General features: G+C 30.7%; 2 protein-coding genes across 8 annotated transcripts; one reads left to right on the forward strand and one right to left on the reverse strand.

The window, feature by feature from the left end:
* Positions 1-1,394: 1,394 nt before the first annotated feature.
* On the reverse strand, positions 1,395-6,512 carry LOC109162574. Of its 4 annotated transcripts, none has more exons than XM_019311245.1 (6): positions 6,439-6,512; positions 4,316-5,488; positions 3,617-3,727; positions 3,519-3,583; positions 2,562-2,785; positions 1,395-2,326 (listed from the first exon to the last, which is right to left on the reverse strand). In XM_019311245.1, exons 2-6 carry the CDS (start codon positions 5,388-5,390, stop codon positions 1,639-1,641), a joined length of 2,163 nt encoding a protein of 720 aa, XP_019166790.1. In that variant the 5' UTR covers positions 5,391-5,488; positions 6,439-6,512; the 3' UTR covers positions 1,395-1,638. The 4 variants fall into 4 exon arrangements, with proteins under 4 accessions (XP_019166790.1, XP_019166788.1, XP_019166786.1 ...); XM_019311243.1 differs by having other exon boundaries at positions 1,395-1,497; positions 1,623-2,326; positions 3,519-3,727; XM_019311241.1 differs by having other exon boundaries at positions 3,519-3,727.
* Positions 3,482-23,244, forward strand: LOC109162575 (pentatricopeptide repeat-containing protein At2g34400-like). 4 transcript variants are annotated; one of them, XR_002051113.1, is made up of 5 exons: positions 3,482-3,508; positions 19,085-20,048; positions 20,914-21,868; positions 22,595-22,708; positions 22,955-23,244. XR_002051113.1 is itself a non-coding variant. In XM_019311246.1 (4 exons), the coding sequence occupies exons 2-3, from the start codon at positions 19,141-19,143 to the stop codon at positions 21,860-21,862; spliced, it is 1,857 nt and encodes a 618-aa protein (XP_019166791.1). In that variant the 5' UTR covers positions 3,484-3,508; positions 19,086-19,140; the 3' UTR covers positions 21,863-21,866; positions 22,955-23,244. The 4 variants fall into 4 exon arrangements, 3 of the variants coding, with proteins under 3 accessions (XP_019166793.1, XP_019166791.1, XP_019166792.1); XM_019311246.1 differs by lacking the exon at positions 22,595-22,708 and having other exon boundaries at positions 3,484-3,508; positions 19,086-20,048; positions 20,914-21,866; XM_019311247.1 differs by lacking the exons at positions 3,482-3,508; positions 22,595-22,708 and adding an exon at positions 8,184-8,199 and having other exon boundaries at positions 19,087-20,048; positions 20,914-21,866.
* The last annotated feature ends 756 nt before the right edge of the window (positions 23,245-24,000 follow it).

Consider the following 24,000-nt stretch of genomic DNA (forward strand, 5'->3'; position numbering starts at 1 on the left):
AATTATAAATCTACAGTATAGATATAGAAATTATAAATCTACAGTACAGAAATTATGAATCTACAATATAGAAATTATGAATCTACAGTATAGATGTTATGAATCTACAGTATAGAAATTATGAATCTACATCTTAGAAATTATGGATCTATCCCGTTAACAACAAATGAAAAAAAAAAATTATGAATCTACGTTTTCAAAAAAAAAAAAAAAAAATTATGAATCTACAGTATAGAAATTATGAATCTACTCATAACTATTGAAATACGATTCGCCAAGTAGCTAATGATACTATCCGCCGAGAAGGCAAGAATAAAATAATAGTAAAAGGAGAATTAATAAAAATTAAGAAAATTTATATCATTAATTTGACAGAAAAGCTTGTAGGTTTATTATAATAACAACTAAATATAAGAAATAGTAAAAATCTTGACAAACTAAATTTTATCTCATACAAATCTCTAATAGTAATTTCATATACTACAAGCTCTCTCAAGGTAGAGCATATAGATGCAAACAGCTTGCAAATTAACATAATATGTAGTCAACTGTACTCATCCTCAATTAACAACGAACAAAATCTACGCAACGAACAAAATCTACTAGCCAATCATGTTAAAATGCAATATCAGAATTGAACTCCTTGGGAAAACAATACTCACCGCCCTTATGAACTAATATAGCAACAGACAACACCGAAATGCTAAAACATTGAGACACTACTAGTCGCTAATGATATCACCCGGGATATGCAAGAATAAAATAATAAAATAGTTGTATAAAGAAAAATTAATATAAAACTGAAAAAAAAAATTATATTGATCAATAATGTACAATGAAAAACTTGTATTTATAGGTTTATTATAATCACTAAATCTAAGAATATATACTAAAAGTAGTATTATTTATAGGGTTATGATAACAACTGGATCTAATAAGAATATAATACAAATATCAACAAATTAAATTATATCTCATAAAAATCTCTAACAATATCTTCTAATAGTATCATCATCCTTGCATTTACTCCACCGTTCTTTTTGAAGTTGCGCATTTAGTATGAATTAATTAGTTGCAATTAATTTTTCAAGAAAGTGTAATAGCATTTCCATCAAGGTTTTTGCAGGAATTCTACTACATGTACTTCTAAATTTTACTCCTTCACTTTTACTACATGACATAATAAACAAAGATTGGATATTTTTATCATGTGAGTCTCAGGAAATGTATTTACATCAAGAATTTGTAAGAGAGAGTACAAATTGAGCGTAAAAAATAGGAGTTCATGTAGTATTTTCATTTTTGCAGGTTTAGCTGAGTTGAAGGAGAGAGATGAGAAAGAGTAAAAATGAATTACTTCAATATATAATTTTTTTTCTGGAACCCACCAAAAAGATAAAAATAAAATATACTTCTTGCAAGTGTGCATTGGGCGCACCTGTCACGTCGGCACGTTAAATGCTTAATTTTCTTCCATCCCTCTTATGCTTTTTATAACTATAAAGGACAAAAATTGATTAACTAGTAAGATCAGAAGATGATCAAGGAAACCAGTTCTCTCTATGAGTAACACTTTAGACAATGATCAACATATAATTTACATTCAATTAATCCATGCTTACCCTATGCGAAGCAAAGTCACACTCCATTTGCACCTGCACATTGCTTTTTGTCCTCCCAGTTCTTGAGCAGATCAGCATATCCTTCTGCTGAAACAATGGCAAACTCTGTCAGTGCACTCACAGAAGCTGACATTCCTGAATAAACCACTCCAATCTTTTCTGCTGTCAATGCTTCCTCCTTCACAATTTTCCCGGCCTCAACCACCTCTGTGTTTGAAGTTTCTTTACTCCTGGGTGGATCTTCTCTCAGCTGGTGTGCAGATAGAGAACCAATCCCTGCCATGAAGAACTCTAGTCCGTCGAGCACTGGGACTTCGTTGATGGAGTCCAGGAGCCTCGACCATTGGATACAAATGCTGAATACTGGTGGGGCTCCCATGGAAATACAAGAAGAAAACGGTAGCTTTGATGTAATAGGATTTGCACGGACACAACATAACAGCCACCCCGTTAATGCGTGCAAGTATGAGCGTTGAGAAACGATCCATGACTCAAAACAGGCACGCCAGTTTCTTAGCTCAATCTCGAGGTTAGCTGCTGAACGTCCCAGTTGTTGCGGCTCCGAGGGTGGCACTTTGGTGTAACACTTGGCTGCAGAATGTTTTGAAGGCGAACTAGAACTGCTGAGTAGCACCTTAGCTTCATCCAGTATACATTTCTGTAACTGATGGCACTCTGCCATCACTTTCCACATTTTACCTAACCTGTTTCATGAGTGTCAAGTCATCATTAGCCTCTACAACTTCAAAATAGTTCTACCATCTATTTTCCTTTTCAAAAAGTAAAATGATATGGAGTATAGTTAATTGAAGAGTGAAACGCTGATATAGGTATGGGAGAATATAGAGATTTAAGAATGGAAATTGCTTCCATTTAACCAAAATGGAAGAGCAGAGATTCAATTTGGAGATAAGGGAAAAAGAACATTGATTCACATACCCTTGCATCAACTGTAAAAGCTGAGGCTGCAGTTCTTCATCCCTCAAAGTCTCAATCCTTTTTGAAATAGCTTCAACAGAATGTATAGAAACTTTAATCTGAGCAAGCAAACTCCCAATGGCTGCTCTTGTTTTATCTATCGAAGGATGGTCAGCATTGTTCTCTTCTTGATTTCTGAGTTGTGCACACTTCTTTTCATATGCTAGCCTTACACGTTCACCAGCCTAATTAAATACGGAGTATAAGAATATCACATTCTGAATCTTCAAAGTGTCAACTTCATTTAGGACAATTATATATGTTTTTTTTTCTCTTTCAAGGCTGTTTGAGCACACCAGAAGCCTTTTGAACTGAAGTCTTTAGCCATTGTTTAAACACACAAAAAGAGAGATTTGAAATCACAATTCTGGGCTACTGGGCTCTCATCATCTATTGACTTCTCTGAAATTTTCTGACTGCTTATTACAAACTTAATTCTCTTTGCATCTCTCTCTCTCTTAAGCAACTTGATAATAAGCATTCAGACCAAAAACAGAAAAATGCCATAATTACTCAGAATTGTAAATCCGGTTTAAATCATTATATGGCTAGAGAAGATTGTAAGTGTTGCTATAACTCATCAATGCAGACCTTATAAAGAGCTTTTGGGCAATTCAGTAATGCAAATATTAGTTGCCATGAGCTCAGTGCTTGGAACTTAAACAAAACTTCAATACCAATTAAAGAATTAAGTTAGCTCTTCAGTATAAATCAATGCATAAGTCTAAGCATTAATCAGGAGCCAAACTGAAAGAAAAAGAAGCTATTTAGTAAACACAAACACACATATACACAGTAGATATTAAAATTAAAATAATTAAAATAATAATAATAATAGAAAGAAAGAGTTACTCATTATGTGCCTTTTTCAACATTAATATTAAAAAATAAAATAAAATAAGGGTATAGTAATCATACTCTGACTTCCTGGTAAAGTTTCTTCTCCCAGAGGCGTAATCTGTCCAAGGTTGATTGATGACTACCACAAGATCTGGAGTCATCAGAGAACTCACTACTATTTTGGTCACTGTTTTCTTCTATAATTGATGGATTTACCAAAAATTTAGATGACAGTGATTTTGAAGATCCAGAATGGAACAAGGCTACTGGATTCAACATTTTCATTGCTGCAAAACAAAATTAAATAAAAAGAAATTAGCAACCAAGGTTTAAAAGTTTTAACACAAGGGAAAATTATCTGAAAGTTATAAACTTAGTAATACTTGATGGTTTAAGTCAAATGTTCAAAAGTCTATTTATCCTAGACCTCCACCAAATTTAGGGATTTTGGGACAAAAGCCCATTGGCATATACACTTGTTGTCTTGTTGATATTACATATCAAGCATTCAACTAAAGAACTTTTCCTAATTGTGTCAAATTTTTTCTTAGTGTAATCTGGTAGCATTTAAAGAAGAAGTTACACACTTACACCTGAACAATGGCTATTAAACCCATACATTCAGTCAATAAGATTCTCTTAGAGGCTTTGACAAAGCTTGCTACCAATCATAAAATGTTCTTTATTGTCCAATTTTCTTTGAGATGTATAAAGGCTACACATTACATGTCTATTTACAGAAATAGCATAAACATGAAATGGGTAATCAAATGCAGAGCAGAACAGAAATCTGAAGCAATTATGCTCAAACTAAGCCATAATGAAAGTAAGCGCATGTATAAGTATTAAAGCCATTAAAAATTATGCAAGCTTACGTGTAAGATCATTTGAAATTGATGGATTCTGAGCCGCGGTATCCTCTAACATAGCTGACACCTCTTTAGCCGAATTACAAGCAATCCGAAACTGAGCTTCAAGATCTTTAATAGCTTCTGCCATGCTTGTTAGTCTTGTATTGACATATACTGTAAATCCTGGAATTTCCTTCTTTGCTTCACTATCAACAACTGTGGTCTCTTTGCTACTAAGTTGGCTATCATTTTGAGTCTTTTCAACAGCTGTATTATGATTGGCATTGGGTTGCAATTCTTTCTCTAGGTGATGGGAATCAATTTTTTCTCCATCATTAACATCTTTGACCACAACTTCATCTTTATTCAAGCTATGACGGATTTGAGCACTTTTTTCTTTTGAACTTTCCCTACTGTCAATATGCTTTTCTAAATCTGGGACAGCTTCTTCCTTTTGAACTTGGGTTATCCCATTACCATCATCCAAAATCGTCTGATCAAGACCGCTTGTCACTGGATAACCATAGTAATCTAGTGAAGAAAATGGATCCCAGAATGAATCCCACTGGCTATTTTGGGGTGAAGGTGAGGGGAAATTGGGCATATTGTTGGGAGAGGAATGATAAAATGAAGAACTTATAGGCACAGAATGCATGGTAAAGAAGCCATCCATCCCAGACTGATGCACAGGGGAATATGCTTCAACTCTGAGTATTTCGGGTGATTGAGGTTTCTCCTCCACAGAAATAGAAGAACTCCCACCTGATTTAAAGTAATTCACTTTCACAGCAGAATTCTTTTCAGACTGCAAACTTTTCATTGTAAAGGGTTTGGATGCTATGGAGATAAAGCCAGAGTTTATTTTCTTAACTGGAGTAAAAGCTGGGGTTGTGAATGCATCAACTAAGAACTCCCTATATTCTTCTCCTTCAACATAACCTCGAAGAGCAGAAGAGACTCTCCTCATGGACTCAATATAAGCAACATGACCCGAAGCAAACTGCAACCTATACTCAACCGCTTGTTCAATGAACATCTTCCTATCTTTACAAAGTTGCACCGCCTCTTGACTATCCAGCTTGGATGTAGAACACCCCATCTTTAAATGTATCTTCTATCACTTCAACTCTTGGATCTCTAGAACTTGTTTGGGTTCAAGTTACTTACTGTCACCAGTTTCATATGGAAACTCTCAAACTGTTCAAGGCAAGAAAATGAATTTCAGAAATTCAATTCCTAAAGAGAATCACTTGGCTGTATGCACATTAACAAGAAAACAGATATATTTGGTCTTGGGAGTTTTATTTACCTTGAATATCAATCGTGCAACAGTCAACACTAAGAAAGCCCCTACTAATCTAAAAACCGTCGCTGGTTTACAATAAAAGATTCAAGGTAAAATCTCAAAGCTAATTTAAAGATTAAAAGAATTCAACTAAATCAAAGATTATGTGGTCTAATGGTACCCGGTTTGGATTTCCATTTGGAATGTTGTGAGTTGGAGTCTCAGGTGTTATTGGTTCTTTGTGTTTGAGAAAGTATACAAACAGACACTACATTGTAATAGAGCCAGTAGCATTCAAAAAAAAAATCAAAGATTTAAGATCAAACTCCAAACACAATTTAAAGATTAAAAGTACTTATAAAACTTCCAGAACGTATGAGGTTGAATGAAGAACCTACAACTAAAAATGAAGAAAGCAATGAACACTCAAAATCCAGATAAAATAAGACACAACAATTATTTATAAATAAAAAACCTGCAACTAAAAATCACAAAAGCAATAAACATTCAAAATCCAGATAAATAACACACAACATTTATTTATCAATTAAAAAAAAAAAAAAAAAAACTGCAACTAAAAATGAAGAAAGCAATGAACATCAAATGTAAAGCGTAATTAAAACTCAGATGAACAAACATAACGCAGCCAAAAACCTCCAGATATCTTTTTCCTATTAAAAAGACAACCTCTAATCTCTAGCAACTAAAAATCTATCGAAAATACAGCGAATAAAAAAAAAAATCGAAAACGGAACTGCGACAGGAACAAAACAATACAGAGAAACAGAATACTAGTTTAATTGAAACAGTAATGATTGATGATATGAAGAAGAAGAAGGACAAGAAGAAGCAGAAATCGTACTTTAGTTATTGCGATGAGTGAGAAATGCGAACCCGAGAAGCAGTAGCAGCAGCTTTGATCCGCTGTGTGTTTTGAGAGAGAGATAGAGAAGTGCAACGGTCAAGACAGATTTAAAGCGTGAGAGGGAAAGAAGGAAGTGAAGTGGGGCCCCCCATTTCACCTATTTACAGATCTACCCCACACTAGTTATCGCTTTGCGTCACACTGTCATTTCTCTCTAGGAGACTGGGAGAAGGAATGTTTCGTTTTTTTTTTTTTTTTTTTTTTTTTAAATTTTGTGTGTGCTTCTCCGAAGACTCCTTTTATAATAGATTCGTTATGTTTTGTAACAAACTATGTCATATTTGTTATAGTTTATTACTCCTTTTTACTATAGAGATATTCTTTTCCATGCTGGTAATTTTTATTTATAAAAATAATTTACTTTTATTTTAAAATATATTAAATGTCTTTCTCAAGCACTTTGTGCACAGGTGACATGTAATGACTCTTTCATATGGGAGGTCATGAGATTGAGCCTCAATAGAGTCAGTAGCATTTAAATGTCTTTAATTTTTTCAAATTTTTTATTGGACCACAAAGTGTCCTGAGTAGGCTCTAGTTATAAGAGTTACTTGTAAATTGTTGGTCATATTGATTTTTTTATATGAGAAGAAATTTTTTTTTTGAAAATTACGAGAAAGGATTTTGAACTCCCAATCTTTTTTAAGAGATAAGAGTGCACGTACAGCCATTCACACGTCACGCCAACCAAACTGGTTTCATTTTTTTGATCGATTCATTATAAAAATAAATCAATATTATTTTTTAATCAATTGAAATGGATTTTAAGGAGTAAGATTAAGAAATACGTAAAACTCTTTTTATAATCACTAAAAAAAAAAAAGTGTAATGATGATGATGTTACAGAGAGAAAAAGAAAATTATGTAGCAAGTAGTAATTGTACGTTGAGTACTATAAAAAAGTAGAGATAAATGATACTCCGTATATGAAAATTTAATTTCCGCACAACTGAAATGAAAATTAATCCTAGCGTAGGTCAAAAGCAATAATTGAGTGTGGCTTTTATAACCGTCACCAATTTACTCATGTTTATAGGATCTATGGGGCAACATTTTGATAATTTCACATGATTTGATAGGTTGATGATGATAAAATCATCCTTACATGACCCAACAATCCAAGATCTTATCTGATCTGGACATATATATATACACTACATTTATTACAAATACTTGTTCACTCACACACATACAAAAAAAAATGGTCTAACTAAGGATTTTCACTGTCTAATACAGAGACTAATCTCCTCGTTGAATTATAAATTATTATGAATGAAGTATCTGTTCATATACTTCCTCAACCTACTGAAACACAAAGAGCTAATAACGCCTCCACTAAGGCTCAAACTCACAACCTTTCAAATGAAAGTCTAACCCGGGTACCATTGGACTACATAGTCCTGATACTTATAATAGGTGAACAGTTAGTCTAGAATTTAAGATTGTTTCATACCCAAAGTCAATGATTAAACCCTTAATATTTATTAAGAATGAATTGATGAGTCTCTTCCATTACACTACACTTGCGTTCACATGACAATATATTTATTGAGTTCTACTATATAGACTCTCAAATTCTACTCCCTCATTTCTACTCCCTGAGGTGGCAAACTGGGATTGGTTATTTTCATCAGTGAGTCCACAGAAAACTGTCTACATCAAGAACATGTGAAAGGAAGTACAAATTGGGAGTATAAAATGGGAGTACACTAAGTATTTTCCATATTTACTACTAAGACTTGTGCACTCATCCCTGTATCATATTATTCCAAAAAAAAAAAAAAAAACATATTAGTTATTTTCAAGCATTGGTTTAAGTGAAGTTTAGTTTGTCATCGACTATTGTGACATTACCATATTTAGTTCTACTCCTAAAAAGAACTCCATAATAACTCCTCAAGTTAGAATCCGTGGACAAATCTAAACCATCTCTACTACATAAATAACATATAACGTCACGTTTTATATATATTATATTATTATTTAATAAACACCGAGGTAGAATATCACAAAATAAAAAAGAATATAAAAAACCGACATCAATTTATATTTTTTCTTTATTTTTTATTATGTGATATACGATGTTGGTTTAAATAAAACCCGACATCGTATATTATATTATTTTTTATATATTTTTAATCATTAACTATAAAAAATCGACGTCGTATATTAAGCAATTTCATTTTTTAAAATCAGTAAATATACGATGTCAATTTTAAAACAAACCGAGGTCGTATATGTAACGTTTATATTTTTTTTATAATGAAACGTCGTCTTTTTAATATTCTTAAAAAAATTTACGTAACGACATCGGTTTTCAAATAAAATCGATATCGTATGTGTTTTAATTAAAAAAAAAAAAAAAAGGAGTAAAACACAAAACATATGACGTCGGTTTTCAAGAAAATCGACGCCGTATGGTTTTTCAATTAAAAAAAAAGGAGAGGATACGATGTCGGTTTTTCATCAAAATCGATGTCGAATATGTTAGTCGTTAATTTTGTTTTCCTTATTCTCTTCTTCATTTCTTCTCCTTGGCCAAAATTGTAGCCGCCACCGCAACTATATTCGCTACCGTTCATTGCCAACGCCACTTCCTCCTCGATCTTCCTCCTTCTTCTAATTCTTCTCTCCTCCGCAACCACTGCCACATTCTCCTCCTCTCACCACCACCCCGCCGTTCGCCGCGCCACCACCTTTGTGAGTTTTTATTTATTTTTTGAAATATTATTTTAATTTGTAAATTATTTGTGAATTGAAAATAATTATTTTAATATATTTTGATTTATTTATGAATATATATTTGAATTATTGTTAATATATTTTGAATTTTAGGAATTATTGTTAATATATTTTAAATTTTAGGAGTTATTGTGTATTTTAAGAATTATTGTTAAAATATTTCGAATTTTAAGCGTTATTGTGTATTTTAGGAATTATTGTTAATATATTTTATATTTTAAATTTTAGGCGTTATTGTGTATTTTAGGAATTAGTGTTAATAAATTTCGAATTTTAGGCGTTATTGTGTATTTTAGAAATTAGTGTTAATATATTTCAAATTTTATGAGTTATTGTGTATTTTAGGAATTAGTGTTAGGTGTTATTGTGTATTTTAGGAATTAGTGTTAATATATTTCGAATTTTAGGCGTTAATGTGTATTTTGGGAATTAGTGTTAATATATTTCGAATTTTAGGGGTTATTATGTATTTTAGGAATTAGTGTTAATATATTTCAAATTTTAGGCGTTGTTGTATATTTTAGGAATTAGTGTTGATATATTTCAAATTTTAGGCGTTATTGTATATTTTAGGAATTAGTGTTAATATATTTCAAATTTTAGGCGTTATTGTGTATTTTAGAAATTATTTGTTTTTATAGTATATGTTCAAAACTATTTTCTCAACCACTGAAAATTGAACTCATGACCTTCCATTAAAGTGAGTCACTTCGTGTCACTAGACCACAAGGTCATTGACTCGAATATCGTTAATATATTTCAAATATTGTTAGGAATTGTAGGTTAAAAAATGAGCGGGGTCATTTTTATAAATATTACAAATTTCAAAATTTGTAATATTTATGAAAACGATTACATCCTTTAAAAAAAAAATTATTTTCAATTGTTAAATCGACTAGATCAATGATTCTCTGGTTAATAAAATTGGATACAATCTTACCAATATTTCAAATTTAATACTAAATTATCAATTTAAAAAAAAAAATTGACAGAATTATTGGAAAAAACACAGGTATTTCGATGTTTTCCCAAATAATCTAATTAATGTATATTCATGACTTAAAACAAAAATATAAATAAAAAAAAAAAAAAAAAAAAAACCCCCTTAAGGGGTGTTTGGTTGGATGGAAAACAAATTTCCAAGGAACAAGTTTTCCTAATATTTGAGGAAAATGCAATGTGTCACTGTTTGGTCATGAAAAATATTTTTTACCGGAAAATTTTTTCTTCAAATATAAGGAAAAAGTTTTCTTTGCTCAACATTAGTATTTTGTTTCCCACGAACACAGTGAAGAATTTATTACAGTACTTGGTAGGACAATTTTGCCTTTATAGAACTTTCTTAATTACCGTTAGACTAAATATGTATAATAATTTTTATTACTCCCTCTGTCCCATTTTGTTTGTCTTACTTTCCTTTTTAGTTTGTCCCAAAATGTTGTCCACTTTCCAAAATTGAACATCACCATCATTCTACTTTTTCCCAAATTACCCTTATGACTTTTGCTTTTATTTCCAAAAGTGAAAAAGTGAAGGGCATAATTGGAAAATACATAACATTTACTTTAATTCCTTAAAAAGCGTGCAAAGAGTAAATGAGACAACCAATTCGGGACGGAGGGAGTATATTATTATAACAAAATATATAATTATAATATTGTAATTTATAAAGTATAATATTTTAATTTAAAATCATTATTATTATTGTGTAGGACATATTGGTCTTTATACCAATTATTCTTTACAATTTTAAATCAAATCAAATAATGAATCAACATTTTCAATAATTTCTTTTCTACCAACCAAATAACAGAATCAATGTTTTGTAATTTTTTTTCCATGAGACTTCAATTCACTTCCTTCTCAAATATTTTTCACTAGCCAAACGCGTGCAGTGGTAAGTCTCTACCTATGTTTGTTTGTAACTGACACTACAATTGGCCTTTATGGCAGCAAATTAATGCATATTCATGACTCTTTTGAACTTAAGACCTCCTTTTTCTTTTTAACTTTAAATGGCACTATGATTAGCATTTTAATTTCCTGCTGCAATTAAGGCATACTCATGACTCTTTTTGAAATTAAACTTTAACTACTTTAAATGACAATATAATTGGTGTTTTTACATTAAATAGATATACGTCAAGCACCTTGTGCTCATATGGCATGTAGCGATCTCTCCTATGTGGGAGATCAAGTCTTAGTGGAGGCGTTGTTGACTCTTTGTGCTTCATTAGGCTGAGAAAATATGTTTGAACAGATACGACAATGTAATAGAGTCATTCAGGAAAAAAAAAAAGATACAAATTTGGCATAATAATGAATGAGCAAATTTTACTTTTACTTTTTAAAATTTTGTTACATTACATATTTAACTTTCATTTGTTTGACACAATTTTTAGTCATTCATTTTAATTTTTGTCATTTTATCACTTAATAAAGATGATTAATATGTAATTCCATTATCAGTTAAAAGAGTTTACGATGGAGAGAGATAAATTATATGTTTAATTTGGACAAGATGTTTGAATAATGAAATTACATGTTAGCCCTCTTTCTTAAAGGTGAAATATGAAAATTTTAAACAGATGGCTAATTGTAACAAGCAAATGAAAGTCAATGATATTATGTGACAAAATTTAAAGAAGACTAAATATGATAATAAAACAACAGTCAAAACACACAAATACTTTTTTTTTTTTTTGGCCAATAGTCCTATTTATTAAACTTTAAATAACTAAAACTTAAATGTTACTTACTTTTTCTTTTTGGCTTTTTTTGTTTTTTTGGATGGTAATGGTAATTGCATGCTATTGATTGCATTATTTGAAAACTTTGCATTGAACCATAATCCGGGGGCAAAGCTTCTTTTAATGGTTCAATTTTTTCGATCATGTAAATGATCATAAATTTTTGTATTTCTAAAACAAAATCTCTGGAAATTTTGCTTTATTTTAAGGATAGATCCTGACTAAATACCATTAAGTGAGAGACTAAACATGTAATTTTCACTTTTAAAATAAATCAATCCTAACCCCTCCCTTAAAATTTTAAATTCCACGCTTGTTGGAAAGAAATATTAGAGTATTAAGACAACAATGCCCCTCTTATACAATCTATCTATACTATCTGTACTATTAATTAAAAACAAAATCTTCATTTGTATTTTTCCGCCCAAACTCTTCCACCCAATTAATTAATTAATTAAAGATTAATAATAATAATAATAACAATAAAAATTTAAAAATACAAAAAGATCTATAATTTACTTATACTGTTAGGAGTAAAAAAGGAAGAATGGAAAATAGTGTAATACAATCTATACTATATATAAAAATCAAAATCCTGAAATTTTAACTTCCCGCCCAATTCCTAAAAAATCTCTCATCCTAATAAAATATATTGATTTCTACTTTCCTATATGTACAATAATTCTGCGTTAAAATTATATTATAATATTTTAAAATAGTGCAATACAATCTATCTATATTCTATATATTATATATAAAAACAAAATCTGAAATTTTAACTTCCCGCCCAATTCCTAAAAATCTCTCTTCCGAATAAAAGATATTGATTTCTACTTTCCCATTCGTACAATAACTCTGCGTTAAAATTCGATTATAATATTTTAAAATAGTGTAATACAATCTATACTATATATAAAAATCAAAATCCTGAAATTTTAACTTCCCGCCCAATTCCTAAAAAATCTCTCTTCCGAATAAATATATTGATTTCTACTTTCCCATTCGTACAATAATTCTGCGTTAAAATTCGATTCTAATATTTTAAAATAGTGTAATACAATCTATACTATATATAAAAATCAAAATCCTGAAATTTTAACTTCCCGCCCAATTCCTAAAAAATCTCTCATCCTAATAAAATATATTGATTTCTACTTTCCCATTTGTACAATAATTTTGCGTTAAAATTCTATTCTAATATTTTAAAATAGTGTAATACAATCTATACTATATATATATATATATATATATATATATATATATATATATATATATATATATATATATATATATATATATATATATATATAATCCTGAAATTTTAAATTCCCGCCCAATTCCTAAAAAATCTCTAAATCCTGAAATTTTAAATTTCCGCCCAATTCCTAAAAAATCTCTCATCCTAATAAAATATATTGATTTTTACTTTCCAATTCGTACACAAATTCTGCGTTAAAATTTGATTCTAATATTTTAAAATAGTATAATACAATCTATACTATATATAATAACAAAATCCTGAAATTTTAAATTCTCGCACAATTCCTAAAAAATCTCTCTTCCTAATAAAATATATTCATTTCTACTTTCCCATTCGTACACAAATTCTGCGTTAAAATTCTATTCTAATATTTTAAAATAGTGTAATACAATCTATATTATCTATAAAAACAAATCCGAAAATTTTAAATTCCCGCCAAATTCCTAAAAAATCTCCCCTCCTAATAAAATATATTGATTTCTACTTTCCCATTCGTACAATAATTCTGCGTTAAAATTCTATTATAATATTTTAAAATAGTGTAATACAATCTATACAATATATAAAAACAAAATGCTCAAAATTTTAACTTCCGACCCAATTCCTAAAAAATCTCTCTTCATAATAAAATATATTGATTTCTACTTTCCCATTCGTACAATAATTCTAGGTTAAAATTCTATTCTAATATTATAAAATAGTGTAATACAATCTATACTATCTATAAAAACAAAATCCTGAACTTTTAACTTCACGCCCAATCCCTAAAAAATATCTCATCCTAATAAAATATATTGATTTCTACTTTCTCATTCGTACAATAATTCTGGGTTAAAATTCTATTCTAATATTATAAAATAGTGCAATACAATCTATATCTATACTATATATAAAAATAAAATCCTGAAATTTTAACTTCCCGCCCAATTCCTAAAAAATTTCTCTTCCTAATAAAATAAATTGATTTCTACTTTCCCTTTCGTACAATTATTCTGCGTTAAAATTCGATTCTAATATTATAAAATAGTGTAATACAATCTATACTATCTATAAAAACAAAATCCTGAAATTTTAACTTCACGCCCAATTCCTAAAAAATCTCTCATCCTAATAAAATATATTGATTTCTACTTTCTCATTCGTACAATAATTATGGGTTAAAATTATATTCTAATATTATAAAATAGTGCAATACAATCTATCTATCTACTATACTAATAAGAGCCCAATAGAGTTAGGCCTATAATGGGTAGAAAAAATGGCGGTCAAGTTTTTTAATCAAATAAATGGCTCAGATTGACCAGATTTTAATTTTTTCTTAAGATTTACTAATTTATCCTTAATGAATATGATTATTCGTTAACTTTTCCGTTAAATATTATCTTTTCCGTTAATTTCTGTTAGTTCACCGTTAACTTATTCATTGATTTCAATAAGAAAGGTCTTAAGTTCGAAGTTCGAACCCCATCCCAATCAAAGTTGACATATTTAGTACTCTATTTTACTTTTATTAAATTAAATAATAATTTAGTAGTTACAACAAAAAATAATACATATGCATTTCGATCTTTAATATAGAATTATGTATCTACAATGTTTTTATTCAAAAAAATTATTCATTATCAATAAATTAAATAAGAGAAATAATTTCATTGTGTTATATTGTCTTTATTTTTCTCCAATATAAAAATTCTGTACATTCAAATTCATCAATTGATTATATTCGCTACACTGTCCCTACAATGTCTTTATTAAAAAAAATATTCATTATCAATAAATTAAGTAAGAGAAATAATTTTATTATATTATATTGTATTTATTTTTCTCCAATGTAAAAATTCTTTACATTCAACTTCATCAATTGATTATATTCACTACATTGTCTATTATCTTTTTTGTGCACTATTTTTTTTAATTAAATATCAAAGTTATAATACAAAATAATGTTATATATTTATTTACCAATTATTTTATTAATACCATGAAAAAATTAAGAAAAACATAATTAATAAAGCGAATCATATTAACTACTTGAGGAATTTGTTGACAAAGAGAGTATTCAAATCATACAACAAATTGAAGTGAGAACTATCTCGTAATATCCTTGTTTGACAATCAGTAGTTAGCGATTAGCGTTAACAGATTATATTAGCGGATTTGACCAACGAATTATATCAACGGTTGGTAAAAAGATATTTGCAAAAATTAGCTTTTTAGATTAACATGTAAAATGACCTAAGGGTATACATATAATAATAATAATAATAATAATAATAATAATAATAATAATAATAATAATAATAATAATAATAATAATAATAATAATCATCATCATAATTGTTTTAAAAAATAAAAAAATATAAAAAAAATATAATTAAGCCAATCATATTAACTACTTGAGGGATTTATTTACAAAAAGAGTATTCAAATTACACAACAAATTGAAGTGGAAAAACTACCTCGCAATGTCCTTGTTTGACAATCAATAATTAGCTCTTCAATATTAGTATATATTTAAAATTTTATACCCTAATTTTTATTTGCTCTCCCTTATGTCCCATATTTGGTTTCAACCATACCTATACAATTATTTTATTGACAATTATAATCAATCTTGACTATCTTATCTTGCATTTGTAAATTTAGAATTACCTATTTAAATACGCAAATTCAACATTCAATTATTTATGCATGAACAATTCTAATATAATCCTACCTTGATGTACTTTAAAGTACTTATTAAAAAAAACATTGGGCATTATCCCAATCGCGCAATGCGTGTAAAAAACTAGTACTCTCTCTGTCCCATTTTATCTGTCCTACTTACTATTCCCTGAGTCAAACTAACTCTTTCTTCTTTGTTAATTTTATTTAGTATTTTTTACTTATTTTTAAATTTGATTTTTTTGTGTTTAATAGTACTTTTAGTGTAGTTTTTAAATATATAAATTTTGTATAGTAATACGAAATTTAATATTATGAAAAATTAAATTAAAAATAACTTCAGTCAAGCCTCGTTAACCGAACCAAGACACATAAAATGGGACGGAGGTAGTACTATATATAAAAACAAAATTCTGAAATTTTAACTTTTCGCCCAATTCCTAAAAATCTCTCTTCCGAATAAAATATATTGATTTTTACTTTCCCATTCGTACAATAATTCTGCGTTAAAATTCTATTCTAATATTTTAAAATACTGTAATACAATCTATCTATACTATATATAAAAACAAAATCTTGAAATTTTAAATTCCCGCCCAATTCCTAAAAAATCTCTCCTCCTAATAAAATATATTGAATTCTACTTTCTCATTCGTACAGTAATTCTGCTGTTAAAATTCTATTCTAATATTTTAGAATAGTGTAATACAATCTATCTATACTATATATAAAAACAAAATGCTGAAATTTTAACTTTCCACCCAATTCCTAAAAAATCTCGCTTCCTAATAAAATATATTGATTTCTACTTTCCCATTCGTTCAATAATTCTAATCCTGAAATTTTAACTTTCCGCCCAATTCCTTAAAAATCTCTCTTCCGAATAAAATATATTGATTTGTACTTTCTCATTCGTACAATAATTCTGCGTTAAAATTCGATTATAATATTTTAACAGTACTTGAAAAGAAACTAATAATAATAATATATACTAACAGTACTTGAAAAGAAACTAATAATAATAATATAATAATAATAATATAAGTGTTAATAATAATATGTAAATGTAATTAAGTGTTAATAATAATTGTAAGAATATTAACGTAAGAATTATAACATAGAATAAATCGTAATAATTAATAACTATATTCTATGATTAAATTTGAAATTTTCAGAAAAGATAAGCGACCTCTGGTGAAATTAACTCTTAAATAATTATATATCGATTTAAATATTCTTAATATATTACAACAATTCCATTCCGTGCATCGCACGGGTGAAAATACTAGTTTACTTATAATGTTAGGAGTAAAAAAGGAAGAATGAAAAATGATCCCTAATTTACTTCATCTATATCTATCTATACTATTAATAATAATAATAAAATAGAAAAATACAAAAGGATATATAATTTACTTCTATTGTTAGGAGTAAAAAAAGAAAAATGGAAAATGATCTCTAATTCACTTAATTTACTTAATAATAATAATAACAAGGTTTGCAGTAAAAAAGAAAAATATAATCTGATATGTAAATCATTAGTAGTAGTAGTAGTAGAAAAAGAAAATCCAAAAGGACATGGAATTCAAAATAATAATAATAATAATAAATGTGATATGATGAAAAGGCATATACTTATGATATATTAGTATAATTCTCTAATAATTATTATGATAATTAAGCTAAACATGATCATACTAAGACTATATGGTCTAATAGTACCGAGTTGGACTTCCATTTGGAAGATTGTGAGTTCGAGCCTCAGTGATACTACAATGTAATAGAGCCAGTAGCATTCAAAAAAAAAAAAAACAAAAGAAGCTAAACATTACCATTAAATTATTTATCATTTTTCCCCTATTAATTTAAGTAATAATATAATTATATAAATTACTTGTACATGTCAAATAACTTGAATTAAGATTCAAAAGTTTTTAACAATTTTACATGCACATGAAAACAGTTCTACATGATTTCCTAAATCCAAAATAATCAATAACCACATCAGAGCATTCATAAATAAACAATTATAATTTATAAAAATAAATAAACAATTTTAAACCAAATAAACTTATAGACAATCACATTTTTATTATAATAAAGAGTTAATTCCCAAAATGGTCTTCCGACTATAGCCTTTTCTTAAATTGGTTCATTAACTTTTAATTGCACTCAAAGTGGTCATCCGACTATTGAATTTTAAGTCAAAATGGTCATCCGTTAGTTTTGGCGTGAAGTAGGTGTTAAAATGAAGGATAAAACGGGTAATTTAGATTTTGCACTCCAATTTAATGAATCTGCGACTTCCTTTTAGCAGCATGCACATGTTTTTCTTCAAATTAGGTTTTTGTTCTCCTTAATCTGCGACTTGGGTGCAACATACATGTGTGCCAACCCCATGTTTTACGCAAAAACAAAACACGTCAAGGTAGATTACCACTTTGTCCGGGACAAAGTGTCCACCGGAGGGTTGAAAGTGAATTTTGTTTCTACCCATGATCTGCTCGCGGATATATTCACCAAACCGCTATCTTCCAAACATTTTGTTGATTTACGGTTCAAGCTCAGCGTGGTCCCGTATCCCCCGTCAGCTTGAGGGAGAGTATTAGACAGTTAGATTATTAATAAGTTCTGTTAGAGCTTATTGAGTGGTTGTTAGCTAACTCTTTGCTAGACTTCTATGTATAAATACCGCTGTATATTTATCTATGTAAAATGTGTATAAACATCATTCATTAATATATATATATATATATATATATATATATATATATATATATATATATTGTGCTGTGTAACATATATATGTATATTTATTTATTTTTATTAGGGCCTAGGCTGCAGGTATTAGCGGGTCAGGCCCGTTAGGCATGCTATTTCGCAGGTCATTTTTTTGGTGGCCTTAACCTGCGAAATTTATAATATATTATACATTCAAAACAGATAATGAGTGAATGAGAAATTGATTATCAAAGTAGACTTATTTGAGTTGGAAAATGAAGTATATAATTTTGTTTATTTTTTAGAAAATGAACAAAATACAAAAAGACATTCGTTGAGCAGTCAAATATCGTAAAAAAGATAATTTCTAAAAAATGACTCATTTTTCAGAAGTCATTTTTATACTTTACTACGGAGCCTAAAACAATTACTAGTACCAAAAAAAAAAAAAAAACTCTGTAAATAAATAGGAAAGATGATTTGTTAAGGCGGGACCGAGAAATGCTCCTCAGCAGAAAGTGTTCTCAGTTCCAAGCTTCCCGCTTTCTTACCTTTGAAACCTCCCATAACCCACACCATCAGCTTCTGCATATAACTCAGAAGCTCTTACTCTACTTGCAACAATGCGTTTCCGCCAAACAAATCCAACAAATCCATACCCAATTCCTCATTCGTTCCATTTACAAACCCAACTTTCTTCTCCGCAAAATCATTCACCTCCAAGACTTCAACTATGCCACTCTTTACTTCTCCCACATCCCGTCCCCCAACGAGTATGGGTTCAACATTATGATCAGAGGGCTCGCTACTACGTGGCAAAGGTTCGATTTCGCCTTAGAATCTTATTGCAAGATGAAGTCTTTAGGCCTAAAACCTGATAACTTTACTTACCCGTTTGTGTTCATATCTTGCGGGAGCCTTCCGGCTGCTCAACTTGGCAAGTCAACTCACTGTGAGGTGGTGAAAACTGGGTTGTGCCTGGATTTTCACGTTAGGCATTCGTTGATCACGATGTACTCAAGGTTCGGTAAGTTGGGATGCGCGCGGAAGGTATTTGATGAAATGGCTGAGAGAGATTTGGTGTCATGGAATTCGATGATCTCAGGGTATTCTCAGATGGGTTATGCTAGGGAGGCGGTGGAATTGTTTGGGGAGATGAGGAATCAGGGGGTTGAACCCAATGAGATGACACTTGTGAGTGTTCTTGGAGCTTGTGGGGGCTTGGGGGACTTGAATTTGGGGAGGTGTGTCGAGAGCTATGTTCTAGAGAAAAATTTTGAACTAAATTCCTTCATAGGCTCTGCTTTGATTAATATGTATGGGAAATGTGGTGATTTGGCTTCAGCCAAGAGGATCTTTGATGGCCTGAGGAAGAAAGATGTGATCATATGGAATGCAATGATTTCAGGGTGAACACTTTTTTCTTAACTCTTACAAAATTTCATGATTCCCTGCAAAGTTTCTTTTGGCCTTTAAGATACCTTGTTAAGTTTTATTTATTTATTCTTTTTCCGTGATGCAGAGCATCGAGTTTTACTACACATACACCCAATTTCTACTCCCTCACTTTCACTCCCTTACATGGCAAGCTATAATAAGGCATTTTCACTATATGGGTCCTACCAAAAGTGTTTACTTCAAGGGTATAGGGTATGAGTGTGTGAGTAAAAGTTAGGAGTACATGTAGCATTTTCCTAAATGATGATACTTTGGGAAGTAAACACTTTTGGTAGGACCCACATGGTGAAAATGCCTGCCTTATCATAGCTTGCCAAGTAAGGGAGTAAAAGTGAGGGAGTAGAAATTGGCCGTATGTGTAGTGAAACTCCATCATTTATGGTTTTTGTCCAATGCATGTTTACTTTTGTACTTATTTCTGCTGGAGTCTTACACTTCTACATAAATTACATTACTTTAATGTGGAAACCAATTATTATTCCTCTTGTCCAGGGAAGGTGACACATGATAGTTATGTTTGTTATCTCATTAAAATGGCTACTCACCTGAAATATAGAAGAAACATGATACTTCTATCTAGAAAATAAGTATGCACCTAACATAGAGACCTGGGAAGGGGTGGGATAGGCAGATAACAGAAGGAGCTTAGAGGAGAGGTAGTGCCATACTAGTTAAAGACATTATCTTCAAGTCCAACAGCTACACTTCATAGAATGAAAGTCTCTTATATGTCCTTTATTATGGTGATAGTTTCTTATTGTTTTCACTTCTGTTTTCTATATTTTCTTATTTTGATATGTTTTCTATCTATGACAGATTTGCACAAAATGGATTTTCTGATGAAACAATTTCATTATTCAACACCATGAAGGAAGCAGGAGTTAATCCTAATAAAATCACATTGGTTGTAGTGCTCTCTGCATGCGCCTCTATTGGAGCCCTAGATATTGGGAAATGGATTGATGAATATGCATCAACAAGAGGTTTGAAGCATGACATCTATGTTGGTACAGCATTAATTGACATGTATGCAAAATGTGGAAGCCTGGATTCTGCATACCAAATTTTTGAAAACATGTCCATGAAGAATAGAGTCTCATGGAATGCAATGATCTCAGCTCTTGCTTTTCATGGGAGAGCCTTTGAGGCTCTGTCTCTATTTGACCACATGTCAGCTGAGGGTGATGTTAACCTCCCAGATGATATCACATTTGTTGGAGTACTTTCTGCATGTGTGCATGCAGGATTGGTTGATGAAGGTTACCGAATCTTTAGTTTGATGAAATCTCATGGACTAGTTCCAAAAATTGAGCATTATTCTTGCATGGTTGATCTTTTGTCTCGTGCTGGGTGTGTAGAGGAAGCATGGGACTTAATTGAGAAGATGCCTGAGAAACCTGATGAGGTTTTATTAGGTGCAGTGCTGGGTGCCTGCCGCAAGGTAAAAAATGTTGAAATTGCTGAACGTGTCATGGAGCTTATTCTACAGATGGAACCATCAAATTCTGGTAATTATATAATTTCTTCAAAGATATATGCACATGCGAAGAGATGGGATGAATCAGCAAAGATGCTCAGATTGATGAAAGAGAAAGGGGTGACTAAAACACCTGGTTGTAGCTGGATTGAGATGGATTCTCAAGTTTTTGAGTTTCATGCTGGTGATTCAGTAAATCAAAACACAACAGAAATTTATGAAGTTCTTCAGTTGCTATATGAGGAGTTAAAGATAGAAGCTGACTCATTAACTGCTGATTTTGCATAGAAAGGTGTGATTTAAGAGATTTTCTCTTAAATTTTTTGACATTATAGTGTTATGCATGCCTAAAATCATTATGTAGTAGGTGTTAACCTCTGATTCTTGTTATGAAATAATATCATGAGCATAAGGTTCAGTAGTGACCTTGTCTAAGCCTCTTCCACTTACCATATTCTAAAGAGTACATATCATCAATTGTTGCATGAAAGGTGGTTAACCTGCCTGATATGATCTCTACCCAGGAATAAGTTTGGTCATAAGATGTAGTTATTCTGCATTCAAAAACTGGGAAATATGGCTATAGAATCTAAACATTAGAATTGATTGGATAGAAAACTATTCAACTCACAATTTGAAGTAACTGGTACAATGTAGTTTAATGGTTTAGATAGGTGATACTTGATAGAAATTTGTAGTTGGTTATCTTAAAATAAAAGTTATTGTTAGTATTTCTTTTTTTCTTGTGTGCAATTATTACATTTGCTCACCTGTGTGTGCCCTGCTCAAGTTTTTTTTTTTTTGGTATATGATTTAATTCTCAGTATGTCACTTGTAGTAGTTATTATAACTGCCATCGAAGATAGTTGCTTGATTGCGTGCTGTGTGCTCTGACTGGTGTTTCTTATGCACTTTTTTTCTCAATCAAATTGGAAGTACGATCCTGTGTAGTTCAAAACAAGCTCCTTCGTACTTTAAAACTAATGTACTCTTGATTTCTGGTTTCATATTATTTTGTAGTTTGCCAAATGGATACAGGTGGCATACTGTATTATGAATTCAAGGAGTGATAATTGAATATTTTTGAGTGTATATTGGGTGGCTGGAGTGCTGGACTCCTATATCTGATTTGAGGTTACCCCATTCCAAGTTATGCATGGTTTTATTATCCCATTCATATGTTTTTTTTTTTTTTTTTCCTTATTTTCTTTCTTCTGTTTTCCCATTTAATTTGAGAAGCTTGATTAGTCAATCAAGTAGATGGCATCTCTTGCCCCTTGTATCATAAACTCAGTACAGCTTTTACTTATCGAACACAAGTTGAGTTTGAGAAAGGGAAGGAATAGTCACTTTCTCAACCCTTTCTTCTCCGATTTCTAGGTGAGGTGGATCCGTAGAATCACTCTTGCAGATGTGCTGAGGAAAGGAAGGTCACACCGTCAAAGTGCACAAGAGTTTCATGCTTTGTGATATATGGACAATCCAGTTACTGGTTAACTTCATGTAAACAAGATCCATATCACAAAATGGTGTGTCCTTTATGCCTATGCCCTTCTGTGATGCAGTCATACTATTTTTATTGTTTGATCAGTTGATCCAACTTAATTCGTGGAGAGGTTTGCCATCTCAAAAGGTGGACATAGTGATGAAGATATGAAAAGGAAGCTTGGTACTTATTTTCTCATTTTCACTTTAATAGGTGGACTAGGTGTGTATGCTTCTAGTTCTTGTGTTTAAACTTTATCTTCTCTTCTTACTATATATGCACACTGATTCAATCAGAGTCGTCTTCAAGTAATAGGACTTGGACACAGTTCTAATCTAACTTCAAGTATCAGCAGGATGCTAGGATCTAATCTTAACATACTAAAATATGATCTCAGTCTGAATTCTACCTCAAATACCTGATAATAGATAGGTTTTCAACCCAGTTCTATCCATATGTGGATCATCTTGAGACCCAAAAGTAAATGAAATAAACGGAGAGCTTAGCAAGGATGTTGAACAATTCTTTCCTTTTCTATTTCCAATATTTGAAGGCTAAAGTGTCATCCCACACCCTGAACCATATGCGATTCTTCATGCCGCACCCTGACCTTTCATAAGTGCTGATTTGATCCACAAACCTTTTTTTTTTTTTTTTTTTTTTGGTCGCCTAGCCCTTTTAGAAGGTAGCCTTTAAGTCTCCGGTTTTCTTTTGCTGATGTGGAGCTGATATGTTATTAACCTGTTTGTTTTTGTAGATGTGGCAGCACTTTCATCACTTAGGTGTAATATACCCAAATTAAATGGTCAATTGCTAACCCTAATTCAAATTGGTCAATTGAAACCAACGAACACAAACTCGCGACCACTGGGAATCTTGCCAAATCTCCCAAAATCATGACCAACGAACCCTAAATCCTAATCCCGACGACCTCCAGACG

This window comes from Ipomoea nil, unplaced genomic scaffold, assembly GCF_001879475.1.
Source record: "Ipomoea nil cultivar Tokyo-kokei standard unplaced genomic scaffold, Asagao_1.1 scaffold2950, whole genome shotgun sequence".
Lineage (NCBI taxonomy): Eukaryota > Viridiplantae > Streptophyta > Magnoliopsida > Solanales > Convolvulaceae > Ipomoea > Ipomoea nil.

Excerpts from the sequence above, each read along its gene's own strand:
- LOC109162575 (XM_019311248.1), top strand. The coding sequence starts at position 19,141 with ATGCTCCTCAGCAGAAAGTGTTCTCAGTTCCAAGCTTCCCGCTTTCTT. Across the intron at positions 20,049-20,913 it reads TGGAATGCAATGATTTCAGG|ATTTGCACAAAATGGATTTT; the intron begins GTGAACACTTTT and ends TATCTATGACAG.
- LOC109162574 (XM_019311243.1), bottom strand. The coding sequence starts at position 5,390 with ATGGGGTGTTCTACATCCAAGCTGGATAGTCAAGAGGCGGTGCAACTT. Across the intron at positions 3,728-4,315 it reads AATTTCAAATGATCTTACAC|CAATGAAAATGTTGAATCCA; the intron begins GTAAGCTTGCAT and ends TTTGTTTTGCAG. Across the intron at positions 2,327-2,561 it reads CTTTTACAGTTGATGCAAGG|GTTAGGTAAAATGTGGAAAG; the intron begins GTATGTGAATCA and ends CTCATGAAACAG.